This window comes from Symphalangus syndactylus, chromosome 8, assembly GCF_028878055.3.
Source record: "Symphalangus syndactylus isolate Jambi chromosome 8, NHGRI_mSymSyn1-v2.1_pri, whole genome shotgun sequence".
Lineage (NCBI taxonomy): Eukaryota > Metazoa > Chordata > Mammalia > Primates > Hylobatidae > Symphalangus > Symphalangus syndactylus.
This window is the reverse complement of record NC_072430.2, coordinates 72615678-72640774: the sequence shown is the minus strand read 5'-3', so window position 1 is coordinate 72640774 and position 25097 is coordinate 72615678. Positions and strand designations below refer to the sequence as shown.

General features: G+C 46.2%; 1 protein-coding gene across 1 annotated transcript in view; it reads right to left on the bottom strand.

The window, feature by feature from the left end:
- The window catches only part of RPGRIP1 (RPGR interacting protein 1), an 86048-nt gene extending 63616 nt beyond the window's left edge, over positions 1 to 22432 (bottom strand). Inside the window, exons 1-3 of the mRNA XM_055289593.1 lie at positions 22356 to 22432; positions 13985 to 14107; positions 6325 to 6457 (exon numbers count right to left, since the gene is read on the bottom strand). Coding sequence (XP_055145568.1) covers positions 6325 to 6457; positions 13985 to 14069 — 218 coding nt within the window. The 5' untranslated portion in view covers positions 14070 to 14107; positions 22356 to 22432. The remainder of the gene's footprint in view (positions 1 to 6324; positions 6458 to 13984; positions 14108 to 22355) is intronic.
- Positions 22433 to 25097: the final 2665 nt, after the last annotated feature.

Genomic DNA, 25097 nt, shown 5'->3' with positions numbered 1-25097 from the left:
TCTGCCTGCCTCGGCCTCCCAAAGTGCTGGGATTACAGGCTTGAGCCACCGCGCCCGGGCTTTTTTTTTTTTTCTTTTTTTTTTTTTAAGACGGAGTCTTGCTGTTGCCCAGGCTGGAGTGCAGTGGCTCGATCTCGGCTCACTGCAAGCTCCGCCTCCTGGGTTCATGCCATTCTCCTGCCTCAGCCTCCCAAGTAGCTGGGACTACAGGCACCCACCACTGCTCCCGGCTAATTTTTTTTTTGTATTTTTAGTAGAGACGGGGTTTCACCGTGGTCTCGATCTCCTGACCTCGTGATCCACCTGCCTCAGCCTCCCATAGTGCTGGGATTACAGGTGTGAGCCACTGTGCCCGGCCGACCTTTTTTTTTTTAAATTTTATTTTTTGAGACAGACTTTTGCTCTTGTTGCCCAGGCTGGTGTGCAATGGCACGATCTCAGCTCACCAAAACCTCTGCCTCCCAAATTCAAGCGATTCTGCTGCCTCAGCCTCCTGAGTAGCTGGGATTACAGGCATGCGCCACCACGCCTAACCACAAAATACTAATTTTGTATTTTTAGTAGAGACGGGGTTTCTCCATGTTGGTCAGGCTGATCTCGAACTCCTGACCTTAAGTGATTTGCCCGCCTTGGCCTCCCAAAGTGTTGGGATTACAAGCGTGAGCCACCGTGCCCGGCCTTTGTAGGTTATTAAGTTTAAATGAGTTCACAAGGGTGGGGCCCTAACTAGATAAGACTATGGCCATGTAACAAGAGATCTCCCTCTCCCACCTCCGGACACAGTGAGCAAGCAGCAGTCAGCAAGCTAGAAAGATGGCCCTCGGCTGGGCGCAGTGGCTCACGCCTGTAATCCCAGCACTTTGGGAGGCCGAGGCGGGTGGATCACCTGAGGTCGGGAGTTCGAGACCAGCCTGACCAACATGGAGAAACCCCATCTCTACTAAAAATACAAAATTAGCTGGGCATGGTGGTGCATGCCTGTAATCCCAGCTACTCGGAAGGCTGAGGCAGGAGAATCACTTGAACCCGGGAGGCGGAGGTTGCGGTGAGCCGAGATTGCGCCACTGCACTCCGGCCTGGGCAACAAGAGCAAAACTCCATCTCAAAAAAAAAAAAACCAAAAAAAAAAAAAAAAGAAAGATGGCCCTCACCAGGATCCAACCATGCTGACACTTTGATCTCAGACTTCCAGTTTCAGAACTCTGAGAAAACCAATGTGTGTTGTTTCAGCCACCCAGTCTGTGGTATTTTGTTATGGCATCCTGAGCTAAGACACACTGCCCGCCGTTCTGACATTTACTAACTGTAGCTTTGGCCATGCCACTTAACCTTTCTGTGCTCAGGTTCCTCATTTATAAATAAAGATAAACAGAAAAAGATAAAAGCAGTAGATTGTTGTGAGGATTAATAAGCTTATATATAAATACATATGTAAAATGCTTAGAACAGTGGGGGTACACTGTAAGGGCTTCAGGTGCTAGCTATTATTATTACATACCATTATACCCAGAAAAAGAAAACAAGGTGTAAAATAGCTATGTAACTTGCCCAAAGCCAAGGGCATAGAATCCAGATTAACCATTTAGCATCCATAATCTCAAGTACTCTTTGATTATCGACCAAGAAACAAGATTTTTTGGCCCATACAACCTTCTGACTTCACTCAAGTCACTAGATTCTCAAGTTCTCAACAAGTAAAAAAAAAAAAAAAAAAATCGACCCTTTGCGGTGGCTCACGCCTGTAATCCTAGCACTTTGGGGGGCTGAAGTGGGCGGATCACCTGAGGTCGGGAGTTCGAGACCAACCTGACTAACATGGAGAAACCCTGTCTGTACTAAAAATATAAAATTAGCTGTGCGTGGTGGCACATGCCTGTAATCCCAGCTACTTGGGAGGCTGAGGCAGGAGAATCGCTTGAATCTGAGAGGCGGAGGTTGCGGTGAGCCGAGATCGCGCCATTGCACTCCAGCCTGGGCAACAAGAGCGAAACTCCCATCTCAAAAAAAAAATCACCAACTCTGAAGAGTGCTGACCCACAATGGAGGCCTGCAATCCTGCAGATTCTTTTTTTTTTTTTTTTTTTTATGAGACAGAGTGTCACTCTGTCGCTCAGGCTGGAGCACAGTGGTGCGATCTCTGCTCACTGCAGCCTCAGCCTCCCGGGTTCAAGCGATTCTCCTGCCTCAGCCTCCCAAGTAGCTGGGATTACAGGCGCCCGCCACCATGCCCAGCTAATTTTTGTATTTTTAGTAGAGATGGGGTTTCACCATGTTGGCCAGTCTGGTCTTGAACTCCTGACCTAGCGATCTGCCCGCCTCGGCTTCCCAAAGTACTGGAATTACAGGCGTAAGCCACCGCGCCTAGCAAATCCTGCAGATTCTAAACGAAGATCTTAATCACTCCTGGGAGTTACAATGAGAAAACAAAACACTGCCCTTAACATTAGGAAACTGGTCTGACACAACTAGTCCTCAGTGTTGTTTGAAGCTAGTCTGTGCTATCTCCATTTGTTTTTGTTTTCGTTTTGAGACTGAATCTCACTCTGTCACTCAGGCTGGAGTGCAGTGGCGCAATCCTCGCTTACTACAACCTCCGCCTCCTGGGTTCAAGTGATTCTCTTGCCTCAGCCTCCCGAGTAGCTGGGATTACAGGCGACTGCCACCACGACCGGATAATCTTTGTATTTTTAGTAGAGACGAGGTTTCACCATGTTGGCCAGGCTGGTCTGGAACTCCTGACCTCAGGTGATCTGCCCACCTCAGCCTTCCAAAGTGTTGGAACTACAGGCGTGAGCCACCGTGCCCGGCTACTATTCTTTTGGACACCTCACAGAACATCAACATGAAACAAGTTCACTCCAAAACCATGATAAAGTGATACAAAACAAGTCCACCTCCTAATTTTGTCTACGTACAGACAAAATTAGTGTCGCTGCCATCCACAAAATACCAAACATCCTTCTCTCCAGGTTAATATGAGTGACTGCAACTTCTTTACCAATCATGGCTTCAGCCTTGCACTAGTCTACCCTCCCTGTAGATAAGATTTATTGATACTTGAGTCCAGGAAGTTGAGGCTAAAGTGAGCTGAGACTGCACCACTGCACTCCAGCCTGTGTGCCAGAGTGAGACCCTATCTTAAAAAAAGAAAAAGAAAAAGAAAGAGAGAGAGACGGAGAGAGAGAGAGAGAAAGAGAGAGAGAGAGAGAAAGAAAGAAAGAAAGAAAGAAGAAGAAAGAAAGAAAGAAAGAAAGAAAGAAAGAAAGAAAGAAAGAAAGAAAGAAAGAAAGAAAGAAAAAAAATTTATTGAGATACCGAAACATAGAATTGTGCTTGCTTTCTGACAGCACAAAATCTGGAGCAAACCTCTGTTTCCTTGGATCCTCCCCCAAAATCACCCAATCAAACAAAGCTTAGATACTACAATAAGTTCTAACACATTTGCTGAGATGCCTTTAGTTCCCTGGTGTGCATATTCTCTAGCTGTAATGAATAAGCCCAGCTTGCTCAACTATAGGTATGTTCCTGGTGGTCCTTGGCTGGAAGGCATTGACACCAATATCTTCAAAATGTGTCCTAGAGATAGACTCCAGACTTTCAGAACTCCCATTCTTCCCATCTGTTTACCTTCCCTCACCTCTGTCTCAGATTTCTTTCCAGGTCCCCATTTTCTAAAGAAAGAAATCTAAGATCACTGTATATAATAATATGTTTTGAAGTTAAGAGTTTTTCCCTCTGGGACGGGCACGGTGGCTCATGCCTGTAATCCCAGCACTTTGGGAGGCTGAGGCAGGCGGATCACTTGAGGAAAAGAGTTCGAGACCAGCGTGGCCAACGTGGTAAAACCCTGTCTCTACTAAAAATACAAAAATTAATCAGGCATGGTGGCACATGCTTGTAATCCCAGTTACTTGGGAGGCTGAGGCAGGAGAATCACTTGAACCCGGGAGGCAGAGATTGCCGGTGAGCCGAGATTGCGCCACTGCACTCAAACCTGGGTGACACAGCAAGACTCTGTCTCAAAAACAAAACAAAACAAAACAAAACAAAACAAAACAAAACAAAACAAAAAGAATTTCCACCTCTGTTATGCACTAGGTATGATCTCAGGCAACTTATTTAACCTCTTTATGCTTCCTTTTCCTCTTAATAATACCTCTTCAGACTATTAAGTGAATTAATACTTTTTTTTTTTTTTTAGATGAAGTCTTGGTCTTGTCGCCCAGGCTGGAGTGCAATGGCACAATTTCGGCTCACTGCAACCTCTGCTTCCTGGGTTCAAGCGATTCTGCTTCAGCCTCCCGAGTAGCTGGGATTTCAGGCGCCCACCATCACGCCCAGCTAATTTTTGTATTTTTAGTAGAGACAGGTTTCACCATGTTGGTCAGGCTGGTCTTGAACTCCCGACCTCGTGATCTACCCGCCTTGGCCTCCCAAAGTACTGGGATTACAGGCATGAGCCACTGTGCCTGGCTAATTAATACTATTTCTAATAAACTAACTGGGCACGATGGCTCATGCCTGTAATCCCAGCACTTTGGGAGGCCAACATGGGGGGATCATTTGAGGTCAGGAGTTTGAGACCAGCCTGGCCAACATGGTGAAACCCCATCTCTACTAAAAATACAAATATTAAGGCCTAGCACGTTGGCTAATGCCTGTAATCCCAGCACTTTGGGAGGCCAAGGCAGGTGGATCACCTGAGGTCAGGAGTTTGAGACTACCCTGGCCAACAGGGTGAAACCCCATCTCTACTAAAAAAATAAAAAATAGCCGGGCATGGCTGGGCACGGTGGCTCACACCTGTAATCCTAACACTTTGGGAGGCCAAGGCGGGCTGATTGCCTGAGCTCAGGAGATTGAGACCAGCCTGGGCAGCATGGTCGGTCATGGCAGTGGGCACCTGTAGTCCCAGCTACTCGAGAGGCTGAGGCAGGAGAATCACTCGAATCCAGGAGGCAGAAGTTGCAGTGAGCCGAGATCGCACCATTGCACTCCGGCCTGGGCAACAGATGGAGACTCCGTCTCCAAAAAAATGAAAAACAAAAAAAAATTAGCCAGCCATGGTGGTGTGTGCCTGTAGTTCCAGCTACTTGGGAGGCTGAGACAGGAGAATTGCTTGAACCTGGGAGGTGGAGGCTGCAGTGAGCCGAGATTGCGCCACTGCACTCCAGCTTGGGCAACGGAGCGAGGCTTCATCTCAAAAAAAAAAAAAAATTGGCCTGACGTGGTGGCGCAAGCTTGTAATTCCAGCTACTCAGGAGGCTGAGGCAGGGGAATCGCTTGAACCCCGTAGGCAGAGGTTGCAGTGAACCAAGATCACACCACTGCACTCCAGCCCAAGCAGAGTGAGACTCTGTCTCAAAAATAAAAAAAATTGGCTAGCGCGGTGGCTCACGCCTGTAATCCCAGCACTTTGGGAGGCCGAGGCAGTCGGATCACCTGAGGTCAGGAGTTTGAAACCAGCCTGACCAACATGGAGAAACCCCGTCTATACTAAAAATACAAAATTAGCTGGGCGTGGTGGCGCATGCCTATAATCCCAGCTACTTGGGAGGCTGAGGCAGGAGAACCACTTGAATCCTGGAGGCAGAGGTTGCAGTGAGCTGAGATCATGCCATTGCACTCCAGCCTGGGCAACAAGAGCAAAACTCCATCTTAAAAAAAAAAAAAATCTCAAAAACAAATAAATAAATAAATAAATAAATGTATAGATAGCACTTACAACATGCCTGCAGGGATCAATATGATCTTTAGTTTTCTTTTGTAAATAAAGACCCCTTCTTTTACTTGCCCCTGCAGCCTTTTCTCCTCTGAAATTTTGACCATTCCTCCTATCTCCATCCCCTCAGTTGTGACCAGGGGAGGAACCTGTCCAGTCTCTTATTCTGTGGACTGAAATAGGATCACCCAAGCTCTTGATGATGCTCTGTGGCCTGTGGTCACAGTCTATTGACATGTTCGGCAAAAAAATTGACTAAAGAAATATTGCTTCAAAAATTATTTTTGGGCCGGGCACAGTGGCTCACATCTGTAAACCCAGCACGTTGGGAGGTCGAGATGGGTGCATGATCTGAGGTCAGGAGTTCAAGACCAACCTGGCCAACACAGCGAATCCTCATCTCTACTAAAAATACAAAATTAGCTGGGCATGGTGACGCATGCCTATAATCCCAGCTACTTGGGAGGCTGAGGCAGGAGAATTGCTTGAATCTGGGAGGAGGTTGCAGTGAGCCGAGATCACGCCACTGCATTCCAGCCTGGGCAACAGAGCAAGGCTCCATCTTAAAAAAAAAAAAAAATTTTAAGGAGAACTCTAAGTACCTTTTGATCTCATCCTGTTGCTTCCAAGAAAGCTCCTTCACCAACATGTGATCTTCGCGAAGTCGAAAGAAACTGTCCTCCAGTTCCTCCCGGTTCATCCTGCTCAAGGGTGGTTGAGTTTTCATATTCTTACCTAAAGTCCCAGAAGACAGTAAATGGACAGTATTTTTACCTGTATTTTTTAATCCTTTAGATCTCTCATCACATCTTGTCCAGACAGCATAAATCTATCTTGAGTCAAGTATTTATGAGGAAATTCAGGAAGTATGAGAAATGAGACTCTGGGCCAGACACAGTGGCTGACGCCTGTAATCCCAGCACTTTGGGAAGCTGAGGCAGGCAGATCGTGAGGTCAGGAGTTCGGGTCCTGCCCGACCAACATGGTGAAACCCAGTCTCTACTAAAAATACAAAATTAGCTGGGCGTAGTGGCATGTGCCTGTAATCCCAGCTACTCAGAGGCTGAGGCAGGAGCATTGCTTGAGTCTGGGAGGCAGAGGTTGCCATGAGCCAAGATTGTGCCACTGTACTCCACCCTGGGTGACAGAGCAAGACTCCGCCTTGGAAAAAACAAAAACAAAAACAGAAATGACTCCTACTGGGTCCCCGGAGACTCCTTCTGTATTATTACAGCATGAAGTATGACTCGACCTTCCATCTAGAAAGCACATTCTCTGGATAAAAATATCCAATTAGGCTTTTATTCTGCTTAATTTTTCTTTTTAGTTTCTTCTTCTCTTTTTTTTTAAGACAGGGTCTCGCTCTGTCACCCAGTCTACAGTACACTGGCGTGATCTTGGCTCACTGCAACCTCAGCCTCCCGGGTTGAAGTGATTCTCCTGCCTCAGCCTCCAGAGTAGCTGGGATTACAGGTGCCCGCCACCACACCCAGCTATTTTTTTTTTTTTTTTAGAGATGGAGTCTCATGCTCTCGCCCAGGCTGGAGTGCAGTGGCGCCATCTCGGCTCACTGCAAGCTCTGCCTCCCAGGTTCACGCCATTCTCCTGCCTCAGCCTCCCAAGTAGCTGGGACTACAGGCGCCAGCCACCATGCCTGGCTAGTTTTTTTGTATTTTTAGTGGAGACGGGGTTTCTCCGTGTTAGTCAGGATGGTCTGAATCTCCTGACCTTGTGATCCACCCACCTCGGCCTCCCTAAGTGCTGGGATTACAGGCGTGAGCCACCATGCCTAGCTTAATTTTTGTATTTTTAGTAGAGACAAGGTTTCACCATGTTGGCCAGGCTGGTCTCCAACTCCTGACCTCAGGTCATCCACCTGCCTCGGCCTCCCAAAGTGCTGGGATTACAGGCATGAGCCACCGCGCCTGGCCTATTCTTCTATTTTTTTCTCCTTATTAGATAATTTGGACCTATACAAGGATTGTTCCCACGACTGTCTTCAAAACCCCAGTAAGGAAAAGGATAAAAACTTTTCTTGATTACCAAGAACCATCTCGTTTGCTTTTTTGGTCAGGAGAAACTGTCCCCAAAGCTGCCTCCTAGGACAAGAGCCTCTGCTTGGTCTAAGCAGAGGAAACTAGAGCACACTTTTAATTGTGAGTGTTCACTGGCCCAGGTCTGCTCTGATCTCATGTTGAATGGGAACCATATTTTTTATTTTTTATTTTTTTGCGTTTATTTATTTATTTATTTATTTATTTATTTATTTATTTATTTTTGAGACAGAGTTTCGCTCTTTTTGCCCAGGCTGGAGTGCAATGGTGCGATCTCAGCTCACTGCAACCTCTGCCTCCCAGGTTCAAGCAGTTCTCCTGCCTCAGCCTCCCAAGTAGCTAGCATTACAAGTGCCTGCCACCACACCCGGCTAATTTTTTGTATTTTTAGTAGAGATGGGGTTTCACCATGTTGGCCAGGATGGTCTCCATCTCTTGACCTCGTGATCCACCCGCCTCGGCCTCCCAAAGTGCTGGGATTACAGGCGTGAGCCACCGTGCCCGGTTACTTATTATTTTTTTTGACACAGAGTCTCTCACTGTTGCCCAGGCTGGAGTGTAGTGGCGCTATGTTGGCTCACTGCAACCCCCGTCTCCCTGTCTCCCAGGTTCAAGCAATTCTTGTGTCTCAGCCTCTCGAATGGCTGGGATTACGGGCATGGGCCACCACGGCCAGCTAATTTTTGTATTTTTAGTAGAAATGAGGTTTCACCATGTTGGCCAGGCTGGTCTCGAACTTCTGACCTCAGGTGATTCGCCTGTCTCAGCCTCCCAAACTGCTGGGATTACAAGCGTGAGCCACCATTCCTGGCCAATTTTTAAATTTTTTATAGTGGCAAGGTCTCACTATGTTGCCCAGGATGGGCTCAAGTGATCCTCCTGCCTTGGCCTCCCAATGTGCTGAGATTACAGGCATGAGCCACTGGCTAGATTAATTTTTGAATATATGCTATAAAAATATTCTTTTAATGTGGTTTTATCTATTTGTGACATCAAATTTTTTTTTCTCTGAAAACAATGTTTCTGAGGTGCTTAGAATGAAAAAAAAAAAAAAATACAACTTCCAAACCAAAGAACCTGCAAAATAATGTTGCTAGGTAAACTAGGAAAGTAAGGTCACTAGGAAGAAAATTGTTACATGACCATATGCCTTTATAAAAATATTTATGACAAATATTTAGGCTAGATGCGGTGGCTCATGCCTGTGATATCAACACTTTGGGAGGCCATGATGGGCAGACAGCTTGAGTTCAGGAGTTTGAGACCAGCCTGGGCAACACAGTGAAATCCCTCTCTACAAAAAATACAAAAATTGGCCAGACACAGTGGCTCATGCCTGTAATCCCAGCAATTTGGGAGGCTGAGGCGGCTGGAACACGAGGTCAGGAGTTTGAGACCAGCCTGACCAACATGGTGAAACCCCGTCTCTACTAAAAATACAAACATTAGCTGAGCGTGGTGACGAGTGCCTGTAATCCCAGCTACTCAGGAGGCTGAGGCGGGAGAATCACTTGAATCCGGGAGGCGGAGGTTGCAGTGGGCTAAGATCGCAGCATTGCACTCCAGCCTGGACAACAAAAGCGAGACTCCATCTCAACAAAAAACAGAAAACAAAAATTATCTGGGCGTGGTGGTGTGCGCCTGTAGTCCTAGCTACTTGGAAGGCTGAGGCTGGAGGATCGCTTGAGTCTTGGGAGGCAGAGGTTGCAGTAAGCCAAGATCGCACCACTGCACTCCAGCTTGGGTGACAGAAAAAGACCCTGTCTCAAAAAAAAACAAAAAACAAAAAACTTCATTTACTTTTAGTTATTTCATAAATGACAGAAGTGAAATTGGACATGTTTGTAATGAAACCTAAAAAAGCTTATTTTTTCACAAAATAAACTTGTAAATATCCGCCTTTCTCATCTTCTATATTTCTTTTATGGTACTGAAGAAAAATATTAAATTCTTTAAGCTTTTTGGATATGTGGGTGGCTTCCAAACTGACTGGAACTCCAGGTAGGTAGTTCCTGAACAACGGTTTCCTGTCACTATGACTCTTCTAACTTGAAAAATTTTTTTTTTTTTTTTTTTTTGAGACAGAGTCTCGCTCTGTCGCCCAGGCTGGAGTGCAGTGGCGCGATCTCGGCTCACTGCAAGCTCCGCCTCCTGGGTTCACACCATTCTCCTGCCTCAGCCTCAACGAGTAGCTGGGACTACAGGCGCCCGCCACCAAGCCTGGCTAATTTTTTTTGTATTTTTAGTAGAGACGGGGTTTCACCGTGGTCTCGATCTCCTGAACTCGTGATCCGCCCACCTCGGCCTCCCAAAGTGCTGGGATTACAAGCGTGAGCCACCGCGCCCGGCCCCTAACTTGAAAAATTATCTCAGTCAGTTCATGTTTCATGGACTTTGTGGAACAGTTAAAGCTTTCAGAAGCACAAAATTATCAACTGTGTCCAAAATATACAAAGAACTCTTAAAACCAACAATATAAAGACAAATAATCCAATTTAAAAATTGGCAAAACTGGCCCCTGAATTAAAAAGAAAATTGTCAAAGGACCTGAATAGACATTTCTCCCAAGTAGATATACAAATGGCAAATAAGCATATGAAAAATGGTCAGTGCGATTATTCATCAGAGAAATGCAAATCAAAACCATAACGAGAAAGAATACTTTTTTTTTTTGAGATGGAGTCTCGCTCTGTCACCCAGGCTGGGGTGCAGTGGCACCATCTCGGCTCACTGCAACCTACGCCTCCTGGGTTCAAGTTATTCTCACGCCTCAGCCTCCCGAGTACTGGGACTACAGGTGTGCACCATCTGGCCCAGCTAACTTTTTCTTTCTTTCTTTCTTTCTTTTTTTTGAGATGGAGTCTCGCTTTGTCGCGAAGGCTTGAATGCAGTGGCGCAATCTCGGCTCACTGCAACCTCCGCCTCCCGGGTTCACACCATTCTCCTGCCTCAGCCTCCCGAGTAGCTGGGAATACAGGCGCCTGCCACCACGCCTGGCTAATTTTTTTTGTATTTTTTAGTAGAGACGAGGTTTCACCGTGTTAGCCAGGAAGGATGGTCTTGATCTCCTGACCTCGTGATCCACCCACCTTGGCCTCCCAAAGTGCTGGGACTACAGGCATGAGCCACCGCGCCCGGCCTTAACTTTTTCTATTTTTAGAATAGATGGGTTTTCACTGTTCTGACCAGGCTAGTCTTGAACTCCTGACCTCAGGTGATCCACCTGCATTGGCCTCCCAAGATGATGGGATTACAGGCGTGAACCACTTTGCCCAGCCAAGAAAGAATACATTAAAAAAAAAAAAAAAATGAGATAACACCTCAGTTACAAACAATAGTAAGTGTTGGTGAGAAAGTGAAGAAATTGGAAGCATCAGGCCGGGCGCGGTGGCTCACGCTTGTAATCCCAGCACTTTGGGAGGCCGAGGCGGGCGGATCACGAGGTCAGGAGATCGAGACCACGGTGAAACCCCGTCTCTACTAAAAATACAAAAAATTAGCCGGGCGTGGTGGCGGGCGCCTGTAGTCCCAGCTACTCGGAGAGGCTGAGGCAGGAGAATGGCGTGAACCCGGGAGGCGGAGCTTGCAGTGAGCCGAGATCGCGCCACTGCACTCCAGCCTGGGCGACAGAGCGAGACTCCGTCTCAAAAAAAAAAAAAAAAAAAAAAAAAAAAGAAATTGGAAGCATCATACATGGCTGTTAGTAATGTAAAATGGTTCCACTGCTTTGGAAAATAGCCTGGCAGTTCCTCAAAATGTTAAACTAGTGCCGGGCGCGGTGGCTCATGCTTGTAATCCCAGCACTTTGGGAGGCCGAGGTGGGCGGATCACGAGGTCAGGCGATCGAGACCACGGTGAAACCCCGTCTCTACTAAAAATACAAAAAATTAGCCAGGCCTGGTGGCAGGCACCTGTAGTCCCAGCTACTCGGAGAGGCTGAGGCAGGAGAATGGCGTGAACCCGGGAGGCGGAGCTTGCAGTGAGCCGAGATTGCGCCACTGCTCTCCAGCCTGGGTGACAAAGCGAGACTCCGTCTCAAAAAAAAAAAAAAAAAAGTTAAACTAGTGTTACCGTATGACCCAGCAATTCTACGCCTAGATTTGTGCCTAGGAGAAATAAAAACAGGGGCCAGGTGCGGTGGCTTCTGCCTGTAATCCCAGCACTTTGGGAGGCCGAGGCAGGCAGATGGTTTGAGGCCAGGAGTTGGAGACCAGCCTGGCCAGCATGGTGAAACCCCTTCTTTACTAAAAATACAAAAATTAGCCGGGCATGGTGGCGGGCACCTGTAATCCCAGCTACTTGGGTGGCTGAGGCAGGAGAATCACTTGAACCTGGGAGGCGAAGGTTGCAGTGAGCTGAGATCACACCACTGCACTCCAGCCTAGGTGACAAAGCAAGAATCTGTCTCAAAAAAAAAAAAAAAATACTGCTATGAACATTCTGGTATATGTCTCCTGGTACATATGTGCCAGAGTTAATTTCTGCAAATTTTTAACTCCTGACCAGGTGATCCACCTGCCTCGGCCTCCCAAGGTGCTGGGATTACAGGCGTGAGCCACCATGCCCGGGCAATTTCTGCAAATTTTATACTCAAAGTAGAGTTACATGCTCAACTTTACTAGATAATGGCAAATATTTTCCAAAGTGGTTGCATCATTTATACACTTACAGGCAGTGCATAAAGTGCCCTATCCTCAAAAAATAATTTTATAGAAGTGAAGTCAAGTGAAAATAGAATCAACAGTAGCCATGATTGGGATTGAGGGATGGGAAAGTGGAGCAAAATTAATAAATACCTTTTTTTGTTGTTTTAGAGACAGGGTAGTGCTATGTTGCCCAGACTGATCATGGACTCCCGGGCTCAAGTGATCCTCCCACTTCAGCCTCGAGTAGCTGGTGCAGGTGTGAGCCACCATGCCCGGCCAAAGTTAGAAAAATATCTTTTTTTTGGGCGGGGGGACGGAGTCTCGTTCTGTCGCCCATGCTGGAATGCAGTGGTGTGATCTCGGCTCACTGCAAGCTCCACCTCTCGGGTTCACCCCATTCTCCTGCCTCAGCCTCCCGAGTAGCTGGGACTACAGGCGCCCACCACCACGCCCAGCTATTTTTTTTTTTTGTATTTTTAGTAGAGATGGGGTTTCACCATGTTAGCCAGGATGGTCTCGACCTCCTGACTTCGTGATTCGCCCGTCTTGGCCTCCCAAAATGCTGGGATTACAGGCATGAGCCACTGCGCCCAGCCCCAAAAATGTCTTAAATAATGTATGGAAGAAGCTCTGGTAGGGCTGAGCCCTTTCATCTTAAATTGCACACTTCTGCTTAGTGACAGTGAAGGGCTAAGGGCTAATCACAAGGATAGCACTAGTTTGTTCTTGGCTTTTGTTGTGCTGTTTGTGGTGGTAGTATTTAGCTTTATCACCTAAACCCACACAGTAATAATTTTATTATAAGAATTTAAGAATAAGCCTGGACGCCGTGGCTCACGCCTGTAATCCAGCACTTTGGGAGATCAAGGCAGGCAGATCACTTGAGGTCAGGAGTTCGAGACAGCCTGGCCAACATGGTGAAACCCCATTTCTACTAAAAATACCAAATTAGACAAGTGTGGTGGTGGCCACCTGTAGTCCCAGCTACTCAGGAGTCTGAGGTAGGAGAGCTGCTTGAACCCGGGAGGTGTAGGTTGCAGTGAGCCGAGATCGGGCCACCGCACTCCAGCCTGGGGGACAAGAGAGAGAGTGAAACTTTATCTCAAAAAAAAAAATTTAAGAATAAAATATGAGAAGAGGGCCAGGCACAGTGGCTCACAACTGTAATCCCAGCCTTTTGGGAGGCCGAGGAGGGCAGATCACTTGAGGTCAGGAGTTCAAGACCAGCATGGCCATCATGGTGAAACCTTGTCTCTACTAAAAATCCAAAAACTAGCTAGGCATGGTGGTGCATGCCTGTAACCCCAGCTACTTGGGAGGCTACGACAGGAGAATCGCTTGAACCCAGGAGTCGGAGGCTGCAGTGAGCTGAGATTGCGCCACTGCGCTCCAGCCTGGGTGACAGAGCGAGACTCCATCTCAAAAAAAAAAAAAAAAAAAATAGTGAGAAGACTGAAGAAAAGAGCTGAAAGTAAATCAGTCTCTGTGGAGGCCAGCAAGGTGTTCCACAATGAGAGTTCTTTTAATTCTAAAAGGTGTCCAGCCTCAGGCGTAGAAGTTACCTTTTGAGGCTGGTAGCACCAGAGGTACAGCATCTATGTCTCTAACTGGCAAGTCTCCTGATGTAGGGTCCACCAGATGTGACATGATCTCTGTTCCCAAGCTATAAGAGATCCCAGAGGACACTGAAATAAAGGAAAAGTCCAGTCAATTACATGCAGCTTTAGGATGTCTTCTGAAACGTGTACATAAGTTGCAGCAGGAATTTCTCAGCACTTTCATGATGGTATATGACATGTCAGAGTCATTCTTATGGTAGTGTGGACAACTGTATACTAAAGAGTAACAACAAGCATTCAGTAGTAACGACTTTATTCAAAATGAAAATCAGTTTTTATGATTATGGAATTGATGGATATCCTTTCGGATCATTTTTTAAGTGCTCAGCCTGGAAGCCGATGATCATCCCTTTTCTCTGCGAAATAGGTCTCTATCCCTCTCTCCACTCAATTTACAGGGACTGGCTCCCCAGGAATCAGTTTATAGTCTATAATCCAGTCCCTGAAGCCATTGCTGATTGGACCAGGGTTAATCAAATGACCCAAGACAAATGACCCTCGCTGAACCAATCAGATTCTATCTCCTAGGAGGCCGAAAATAAAACTGAGAAGTTTAAATTAGCCTCTGGGGATGGCTAGAACTATTATGTAAACTTTGGAGCTCTGAAATGACCATATTCAGCTCTGTGGCCTGAATAATCAGGAAATCCTATCTATAGAGTTGCCTCATACTCTGGCCAACACTTTTTTTCCTGGATGATGGTATCCAGTCTAGCCGGGATTACAGGCACCCACCACTGTACCCGGCTAATTTTTGTATTTTTGGTAGAGATAGGGTTTTGCCACGTTGGCAAAACTGGTCTTGAACTCCTGACTTCAGGCGATCTGCCCGCCTTGGCCTCCCAAAGTGTTGGGATTACAGGTGTGAGCCACCGCACCTGGCCTCTTTCTCTTTTTTCTTCTCCTTCTTTCTTTTCTTCTTTTTCTTTTCTCTCCTTCCTTCCTTCTTTCCTTCCTTCCTTCCTTCCTTCCTTCCTTCCTTCCTTCCTTCCTTCCTTCCTTCCTTCCTTCCTTCCCTTCCTTCCTTCCTCTCTTTCTTTCTTTCCTTTTTTTTTTTTCTTTCGCCAGGGTCTTATTCTGTCCCCCAGGCTGGAGTACAATGCCACAACCACGTTTCACTGCAGCCTCCATCTGGGCTTAAGCGACCTTCCAGCCTCTGCCTCCCAAAGTGCTAGGATTAAAGGCATGAGCCACCATGCCAGGCCCAGTCTCCTGACTTTAAATAGTATGTATGTATATGTTTTTGTCTCCAAAATTTTTGTCTCCAGCTTCGGATTTGTAAAATTTTGTTTTCTTTTTTTTTGCTTTGTCACCCAGGCTGGAGTGCAGTGGTGTAATCTCAGCTCACCACAATCTCCACCTGCTGGGTTCAAGCAATTCTCCTGCCTCAGCCTCCCAGGTAGCTGAGAATACAGGCATGTGCCACCATGCCTGGCTAATATGTGTAATTTTAGTAGAGATGGGGTTTCACTGTGTTGCCCAGGCTGGTCTTGAACTCCTGGCCTCAGGTGATCTGCCTGCCTCAGCCTCTCAAGTGCTGGGATTACAGGCGTCAGACTGCAGCCAGCCCAATTTCCTATTTTTTTAAACATTTCTCTTGGCATGGCTACTAGATATCTCAAATTCACTTTTCCCAAACAGGAATTTTGATTTATCTTACCGGTCTCATCTTTTCCCAGTCTTTCCCTAGCTCCATAAATGCCACTACCGTCCTACCCGTCCTGCAGCCTTGATTCCAGTCTCATCTTTTCCCAGTCTTTCCCTAGCTCCGTAAATGCCACTACCGTCCTACCAGTCCTGCAGCCTTGATTCCAGTCTCATCTTTTCCCAGTCTTTCCCTAGCTCCATAAATGCCACTACTGTCCTATCAGTCCTGTAGCCTTGATTCCTCCCTTTCCTTCAGCCATTAGCATGTTCTCCATGTTCTTCCTTTAAAACATGTAGCAGACAGGTGCAGTGGCTCATGCCTGTAACCCTGGCACTTTGGGAGGTCGAGGTGGGCGGATCACTCGAAGTCAGGAATTCAAGACCAGCCTGGCCAACATGGTGAAACCCTGTCTCCACTAAAAATACAAAAAATTAGCTGGGCGTGGTGGTGGGTGCCTTTAATCGCAGCTACTCAGGAGGCTGAGGCAGAAGAATTGCTTGAACCTGGAAGGCGGAGGTTGCAGTGAGCTGAAATCGTGCCATTGCACTCCAGCCTGGGCAACATGAGCAAAACTGTCTAAAAAACAAACACAAACAAAAACAACATATATTAGCCTGTCTCCACCACTAAAATTCAAGTGATCTGTGTCTCTTTCCTCAACTACCACATTTTTTAAGGCTCTCCCCGTTTTCCTCTCCCATCCTCCCTTATTTCTGCCTGAAACATCCAGAGTGACCTGTATAAAACAACCCAGTTCATAACATTTCCTTGCCAAAAGTCTCCAAATGGCTTTTCGTTACACTCAAAGTAAAATTTACCCTTTTTTCTAGGGCCTGTAAAGCCCAACCTCATCTGATCCCCTTCTTACTCCTCCAATCATACCTTGTACCTTCCTTCCTCTACCTTACAACACTCCTCACCACTTGCCTTCTCTTTGCTCTCCCAACCATCAAGCTCTTTCTTGCTCTTTTTTGTTTGTTTGTTTTGGAGATGGAGTCTCGCTCTGTCACCCAGGCTGGAGTGCAGTGGCGCGATCTTGGCTCACTGCAACCTCCATCTCCCGGGTTAAAGTGATTCTCCTGCCTCAGCCTCCCGGGTAGCTGGGACTACAGGCACACGCCACCATGCCCGGCTAATTTTTTGTGTTTTTAGTAGAGACAGGGTCTCACCATGTTAGCCAGGATGGTCTTGATCTCCTGACCTCGTGATCTGCCTACCTTGGCCTCCCAAAGTGCTGGGATTACAGGCGTGAGCCACTGCACCTGGCCTCCTTCTTGCTCTTTATTTGGCTGACTCCATCTGATCCTTTGGTCTCTCAAGCATCTTTTCATTTGCCAGGAGGCCTTTCTCTGACTTTGGTAGCTGAACTGAGCACTTCCCCTTCTCTTACCAGTCTTATACTCTGTCACTTCACCCTGTTTATTTCCTTCTTGACATTTAATATACACAGAAACTACCTTCATTTATTTATACTAGTTTATTGTCTGTCGCCTCTCACTAAAACACAATGACTTTGAAGGCAGAAAAATGGTTTATCTTGTTTACCTCTATAGATGCAGTACCCGAACAGTTATTGGCACATAGCAGGTACTCAATAAATAAACACTGAATATATGAAAAGAAGAATGAACGAACAAGAGAGAGAATGACACTGAGGGGCTGAAGTGAGTCAAAAAGTTCTTAAAGCATTCTGTCCTTGATTCCAGTCTTTTCCAATTTTGTCTCCAAAATTTATGTCTCAGCTGGGCGCAGTGGCTCATGCCTGTATTCCCAGCACTTTGGGAGGCTGAGGCGGGCAAATCATCTGAGGTCAGGAGTTCAAGACTAGCTTGGCCAACATGGTGAAACACTGTCTCTACTAAAAATACAAAAATTTGCTGGGCGTGGTGGCATGTGCCACCACACAGTAATCCCAGTTACTCAAGAGTCTAAAGCAGGAGAATACCTTGAACCCGGGAGGCGGAGGTTGCAGTGAGCAGAGATTGTGCTCGGGTGACAAGAGAGAGATTCCATACCCAAAAAAAAAAAAAAAAAAATTAGGTCTCCAGCCTTGACTTTCAGATTTGTACAAATTCTTTTTAAACATTTCCCCTTTCAAATGTTTCCCCTAGTAAACATACCAGACAACTGAAACTCACCTTTCCCAAAGAGGAATTGTAATTTCTCTTACCAGTCTGATTGTTTCCCAGTCTTTCCCTATTTCCATAAATGTCACTATCTGGCTCTGTTCCTACCTTTAGGTTCTGTTTTTTTTTTTTTTTTTTTTTTTTTTTTTGAGACGAAGTCTCGCTCTGTCACCCAGGCTGGAGTGCAGTGGCGCGATCTCGGCTCACTGCAAGCTCCGCCTCCCGGGTTCACGCCATTCTCCTGCCTCAGCCTCCCGAATAGCTGGGACTACAGGCGCCCGCCACCACGCCCAGCTAATTTTTTGTATTTTTAGTAGAGACGGGGTTTCACCGTGGTCTCAATCTCCTGACCTCGTGATCCGCCCACCTCGGCCTCCTAAAGTGCTGGGATTACAAGCGTGAGCCACCGCGCCCGGCCTACCTTTAGGTTCTATAGTAGAGTCTTGTGTCCTATACAACAAATTCTCCCTTTTTGTTGAAGCTTGCTTGACTTGTCAACTGGAGAAGGGTGTTCAGAAGCTTATTTTGAACAAACAGAGAAATATAAAGAAGAAAGCAAAAAGTATAATGGAGAAATTCTACCACCTAGAGAAAACATAAACATTGTATTGATCTGCTTTCCGGGCAATTTAACTTGAATTGGATAATTCATACTCTGTTCTGTAACATTTCATTTTTAAAAATCGCAATAAATGGAGAGCATCTTTCCAATGTCATAGTCTTAAATAGATCTATACAGATTTCATAGCATGCCTATTTTAAGAAAGCTGAATAATCACCCCAAGGTTTATGTACTTTCGCATGTTAGACCTAGGATTACAAGTAAATCTCAGGCCAGGCATGGTGGCTCACGTTTGTAATCTCAACACTTTGGGAGGCTGAGGTGGATGGATCACCTGCGGCCAGGAGTTCGAGACTAGCCCGGCCACATGACAAAAGTTAGCTGGGCATGGTGACAGGCGCCTGTAATCCGGCTACTCGGGAGGCTAAGGCAGGAGAATTGCTTGAACCTGGCAAGTGGAGATTGCAGTGAGCCAAGATCGCGCCACTGCACTCCAGCCTGGGCAAAGCAGAGTGAGACTCTGTCTAAAAAAAAAAAAAAAGTAAATCTGCATTTAGTTTACAAGTAAATCTCCATTTGAAGTACCATATATAGGGGCTGGGCACAGTGGCTCATGCCCATAATCCCAGCACTTTGGGAGGCCGAGACGGGCAGATCACAAGGTTTGAGACCAGCCTGGCTAACATGGCAAAACCCCATTTCTACTAAAAATACAAAGATTAGCTGGGTATAGTGGCACATGCCTGTAGTCCCAGCTGCTCGGGAGGCTGAGGCAGGAGAATCGCTTGAGCACAGGTGGTGGAGATTGCAGTGAGCCAAGGTTACACCATTGCACTCCAGCCTGGGCGACAGTGTGAGACAGTGTCTCAAAAAATAATAATAATAAATAAATAAACAGAGTAGCATCTACAGGTTTACTTAGTCACCCACCTTTCTAGTTTCCTACTGTAGAAAAGTAATGTGAAGGAAAAGGAAAGGTGACTGCATCATAAGCTTGGTCCTCTGGACCTGAAGCCATTTGCAAAAATGGAGCTATAGTAGAAGGGACGCTGTTGTTCTTAATATCTGGGCCCAGAGTACACTGACACACCACCAAAGCTATATGGCACTATGGAGCAATTGAAAAGTACCATTAAAACTGAAGTCAGAGAAGCTCTAAGAATGAAATGGAGTTTATTGGAATGCCAGAGAAGAAAAGCTAGTTGAGACTGTCAGTGAAGGCCTGTTGAACATCCAGTGGCTAGATTTAATTTCTCAGGAATAAAAAAGTGGAATGTAGGCCGGGCGCAGTGGCTCACGCCTGTAATCCCAGCACTTTGGGAGGCCGAGGCGGGTGGATCATGTCAGGAGACCAAGACCATCCTTGCTAACATGGTGAAACCCCGTCTCTACTACAAAATAGAAAAAAATTAGCCGAATGCGGCAGCACGAACCTGTAGTCCCAGCTACTCGGGAGGCTGAGGCAGGAGAATGGCGTGAACCTGGGAGGCGGAGCTAGTAGTGAGCCGAGATCACGTCACTGCACTCTAGCCTGGGAGACAGAGCAAGACTCCATCTCAAAAAAAAAAAAAAGTGGAATGTAGATTCTAAAAGGGTTTATCAATTGTTTTGAACTCAACAGTATGAAAGACTGAAGAAATTTCCAGCTGGCGTGGTGGCTCACGCCTGTAATCCTAGCACTATGGGAGGCCGAGGTGGGCTGATCACGACGTCAGGAGATCGAGACAATCCTGGCCAACATACTGAAACCCCGTCTCTACTAAAATACAGGAGGCTGAGGCAGGGGAATCGCTTGAACCTGGGAGGCGGAGATTGCAGTGAGCCGAGATCACGCCACTGCACTCCAGCCTGGTGACACAGCAAGACTCCGTATAAAAAAAAAAAAAATTTCCTTCCAGTGATATTCAGAATTGCAGTGCACTTGGACAAGTGTAGGTTAGTGAGGGTGAAGAACCCTTAGTGATAGATGGATAGATGTATAAAGCCAGCTTGATGACATCAGCAATTAAAATTTTCTTTTCCTCTTTTTTTGAGACGGAGTATCGTATTGTTGCCTGGGCTGGAGTGCAATGGCGCAATCTCAGTTCACTGCAACCTCCGCTTCCTGGGTTCAAGCGATTCTCCTGCCTCAGCCTCCAGAGTAGCTGGGATTACAGGCGCCTGCCACCATGCCCGGCTAATTTTTTGTATTTTTTAGTAGAGACAAGATTTCACAATGTTGGCCAGGCTGGTCTTGAACTCCTGACCTTGTGATCCGCCAGCCTCGGTCTCCCAACGTGCTGGGATTACAGGCATGAGCCACCCTGCCCAGACTTCTTTTTTTTCTTTTTTACACTCTGTGTCACTGTGCAAGCATTTAAAATTCTGTAGCCAGTTCCCCTTACTCTGATGATGATGATAATGATGATGATGATTGTTATTATTATTTTGAGACAAGGTCTCACTCTCACCCAGGCTGGAGTACAGTGGTATGCTCTCACCTTACTGCAACCTCTGCCTCCAGGGTTCAAGCAATTCTCGTGTCTCAGTCCCCGAGGCAGCTGCAATTACGGGCACAAGCTGCCACGCCCCACTAATTTTTGTATTCTTAGTAGAGACAGGGTTTTGCCATGTTGGCCAGACTGGTCTTGAACTCCTGATCTCAAGTGATCAACCCGCCTCAGCCTCCCAAAATGCTGAGATTACAGGTGTGAGCCAACACACCTGGGCCAAGAGTAGATTTTTAAGTGTTCTCATCAAACACAAAAAATTGATGAGCATATGAGGTAATACATGTTTTAATTAGCCCAAGATTGGGCAGGCGCGGTGGCTCACGCCTGTAATCCCAGCACTTTGGGAGGCTGAGGCGGGCAGATCACAAGGTCAAGAGATCGAGACCATCCTGGCCGTGGCCAACATGGTAAAACACTGTCTCTACTAAACATACAAAAATTAGCTGGGTATGGTGGTGTGCACCTGTAGTCCCAGCTACTCGGGAGGTTGAGGCAGGAGAATTGTTTGAACCCGGGAGGCAGAGGTTGCAGTGAGCCGAGATTGAGCCACTGCACTCCAGCCTCGTGACAGAGCGAGATTCTGTCTCAAAAAAAAAAAAAAAAAATTATCCCAAGGTAGCCATTTTCCACCATATATATATATATATATATATATATTTCAAAGCAACAAATTTTACACAATAAATATATACAATTTCAAATTGTCAATTAAAAATTAATTAATTTGAAAAGGCGTTGTATTCGTTCTGCAGATAGTGGATACATTTCTGAGCATAAGAGCAATAGAATTAGAGCTATGTTAGAGCTTTAGGAAGATTCATCTACTATTAGTGATTTGGAAATTGCGGAGAGGACAGTGTTAAGAGGATATTGCTATAGTTTAGGCAAGAAGTTTTGAACTAGGGAAGGATGGGGGCAGGGGGATGGAAGAATAGGATGGATCATGAAGACACTGAGGAAGGAGAATCAAAAGATGTGACAACTGGTTGGATGTGAGATAGAGTTAAGAGGGTGACAGGATTAAAGATGACTCGATAATGTTGTGCTGGATGCCTGGGAGACTGGTGGTACAATAGAAAATGAATAAACCAGGCCAGGCGCGGTGGCTCATGCTGGTAATCCCAGCACTTTGAGAGGCTGAGGCGGGTGGATCACCTGAGGTCAGGAGTTCAAGACCAGCCTGGCAAACATGGTGAAACCCCGTCTCTACTAAAAATACAAAAATTAGCCGGGCATGGTGGCACGTGCCTGTAGTCCCAGCTACTTGGGAGGCTGAGGCAGGAGAATCACTTGAACCTGGGAGACAGAGGTTGCAGTGAGCAGAGATAGTGCCAGTGCACTCCAGCCTGGGTGACAGAGTAAGACTGTCTCAAAAAAAAAAAAAGAAAGAAAGAAAAAGAAAATGAATAAACTTATTTCATTCTTTTCAAAAACACCCCTAGGGAAGACATAGGAAACTATAAATATGCATACGATAGAAACTTACAGTTCTTGCTTGCTCCAGATAGCTGTCGCTAATTCTTTTCTCTCAGTGTTCTGGTGTTCTTTAGTACTCTAGATTCCAATCAGCTTGTCCTTCTGGCTTGTTAAAAGAGGAGCTAATCCAGTTCTGTTTAGCTTTTAAGATGTTAACTCTTTGTAGATCAGAGTGTGAAGGCTGTGCTTTTCTCTATGCGTGTTTGACTTGGAGAAAGAGCAGCTTAAAGGGTCCTTAACAGATCCACTTCTCAACTAAAACTAAAGCTGAGAACACATTGCGGGATTTGAGATTAAAAGAAATTTGTTGGTATTCAGAGGATGATCTTTAAATCATTTATTTATTTATTTATTTACTTATTTTGAGACAGTTTCACTCTTGTTGCCCAGGCTGGAGTGCAATGGCGCGATCTTGGCTCACGGCAACCTCCGCCTCCCAGGTTCAAGCAATTCTCCTGCCTCAGCCTCCCAAGTAGCTGGTATTACAGGTGTGCACCACCACAGCTGGCTCACTTTGTATTTTTAGTAGAGACGGAGTTTCACAATGTTGAGGCTGGTCTCGAACTCCTGACCTCAGGTGATCTGCCCACCTCGGCCTCCCAAAGTGCTGGGATTACAGGCTTGAGCCACTGCGCCCGGCCGATATTCTTTAAATCTTTATCTGAAGGGCAACAACAGTGGGAGTTGTTCTGGAGCCCTGAGATCCCTTTGAAGAGAACAAACACTGCACCGTTGGTGGGATCAACATGCCTATTCAGTTGATCATGTGCCAGTGCTTTCAAGTAAGATAATGTATATCTTTCATTTCACCGTGGCCACAGTTTCCAAACCAAACTTTGGGATGTAATTATGAAGCAATAGGATTTGATATAAGAAAATGAAATGTTCTTAAAAATTCTGCATGGCTGGTCACTGCATTCATATTATATATTAAGTGGAACCTGGTCTCAATTGTTACATAAAATCCTCTCTTCATTTATTTATTTATTTTGAGATGGAGTTTCGCTCCTGTTACCCAGGCAGGAGTGCAATGGTGCGATCTCAGCTCACTGCAACATCTGCCTCCCCGGTTCAAGCGATTCTCCTGCCTCAGCCTCCTGAGTAGCTGGGATTACAGGCATGCGCCACCACGCCCAGCTAATTTTATATTTTTACTAGAGACAACGTTTCTCCATGTTGGTCAGGCTGGTCTCAAACTCCTGACCTCAGGTGATCCACCCACCTTGGCCTCCCAAAGTGCTGGGATTACAGGCATGAGCCACCACGACTGGCCTAAATCCTGTCTTTAATGCACTGAATGGGTGCACTGAGAAGGCTCCATTCTGATTATTGGCATGAGGTTCGGGGATTTCCAGGAGGATGAACACATAGTTAATGGGCCCCATGTGACTTCCTCTAAATCCCATGAAATAATAAAATAAAATAAAGCGGGGGAGACAATTAGGAAGTAGAGAAAGTATCCAGGACACATACATTTCCCAGTGAAGAGAGGAAAATCCAATATAATATTTTCCCAGGTTTAAGTGACAGATTTATAAAATTTAAAAGCTGGGCTTTTATGCACTTAAGGTTGCTTCTTGCCCAAGTTATTTCTTAATACATCTGGGATTTTCTGTCCTTTTTTAAGATGCTCTAGCCAGAGACAGTGCAGGACAAAATTAATTTTGAAGTAAGCCGAGTTTGTGTTTGATAATCGTGTTCTCTTTTCTGAACCTCTCACTTTTGTTAATTTTTTTTTTTTTTTTTTTTGAGACGGAGTTTCGCTCTTGTTGCCCAGGCTGGTGTGCAATGGCGCAATCTTGGCTCATTGCAACCTCTGCCTCCCGGGTTCAAGCGATTCTCCTGCCTCAGTCTCCCTAGTGGCTGGGATTACAGGCACCCGCCACCACACCCAGCTAATTTTTTGTATTTTTAGTACGGACGAGGTTTCACTATGCTGGCCAGGCTGGTCTCGACCTCCTGACCTCAGGTGATCCACCCTCCTTAGCCTCCCAAAGTGCTGGTATTACAGGCGTGAGCCACCGTTCCCGGCTGACTTTTGTTAATTTTTAAAACATCGCCTCCTACCTCTTTCAGGCAACCAGTTTCCCTTAACATTCTCATTACATCTTGGAGTGAATTTATGTGATACTTTTTCTACTAGGCTTAATGTACTTCTCAATGGAGACGGTAAGGCCTTGTTCTGTGTTAAAGAAATTTCAGGCTGGGCACGGTGGCTCACACCTGTAATCCCAGCACTTTGGGAGGCTGAGGTGGGCGGATCGCCTGAGGTCAAGAATTCGAGACCAGCCTGACCAACATGGTGAAACCCCATCTCTACTAAAAATACAAACATTAGCTGGGCATGGTGGCAGGCACCTGTAATCCCAGCTACCCACGAGGCTGAGGCAGTGAGAATCACTTGAACCCCAGAGGCGGAGGTTGCAGTGAGCTGAGACTGCACCATTGCACTGCAGCCTGGTCAACAAGAGCAAAACTCCATCTCAAAACAAACAAAAAAACAAAAAGAAATTTCAGTCATTGACCAGGCATGGTGGCTCACACCTGTAATCCCAGCACTTTGGGAGGCTGAGGTGGGTGGATCACTTAAGGTCAGGAGTTTGAAACCAGCCTGGCCAAGATGGTGAAACCCTGTCTCTACTAAAAATACAAAAACAATTAGCTGCGCATGGTGGCGGGTGCCTGTAATCCCAGCTACTCTGGAGGCTGCAGCAGGAGAATCACTTGAACCGGGGAGGCGGAGGTTGCAGTG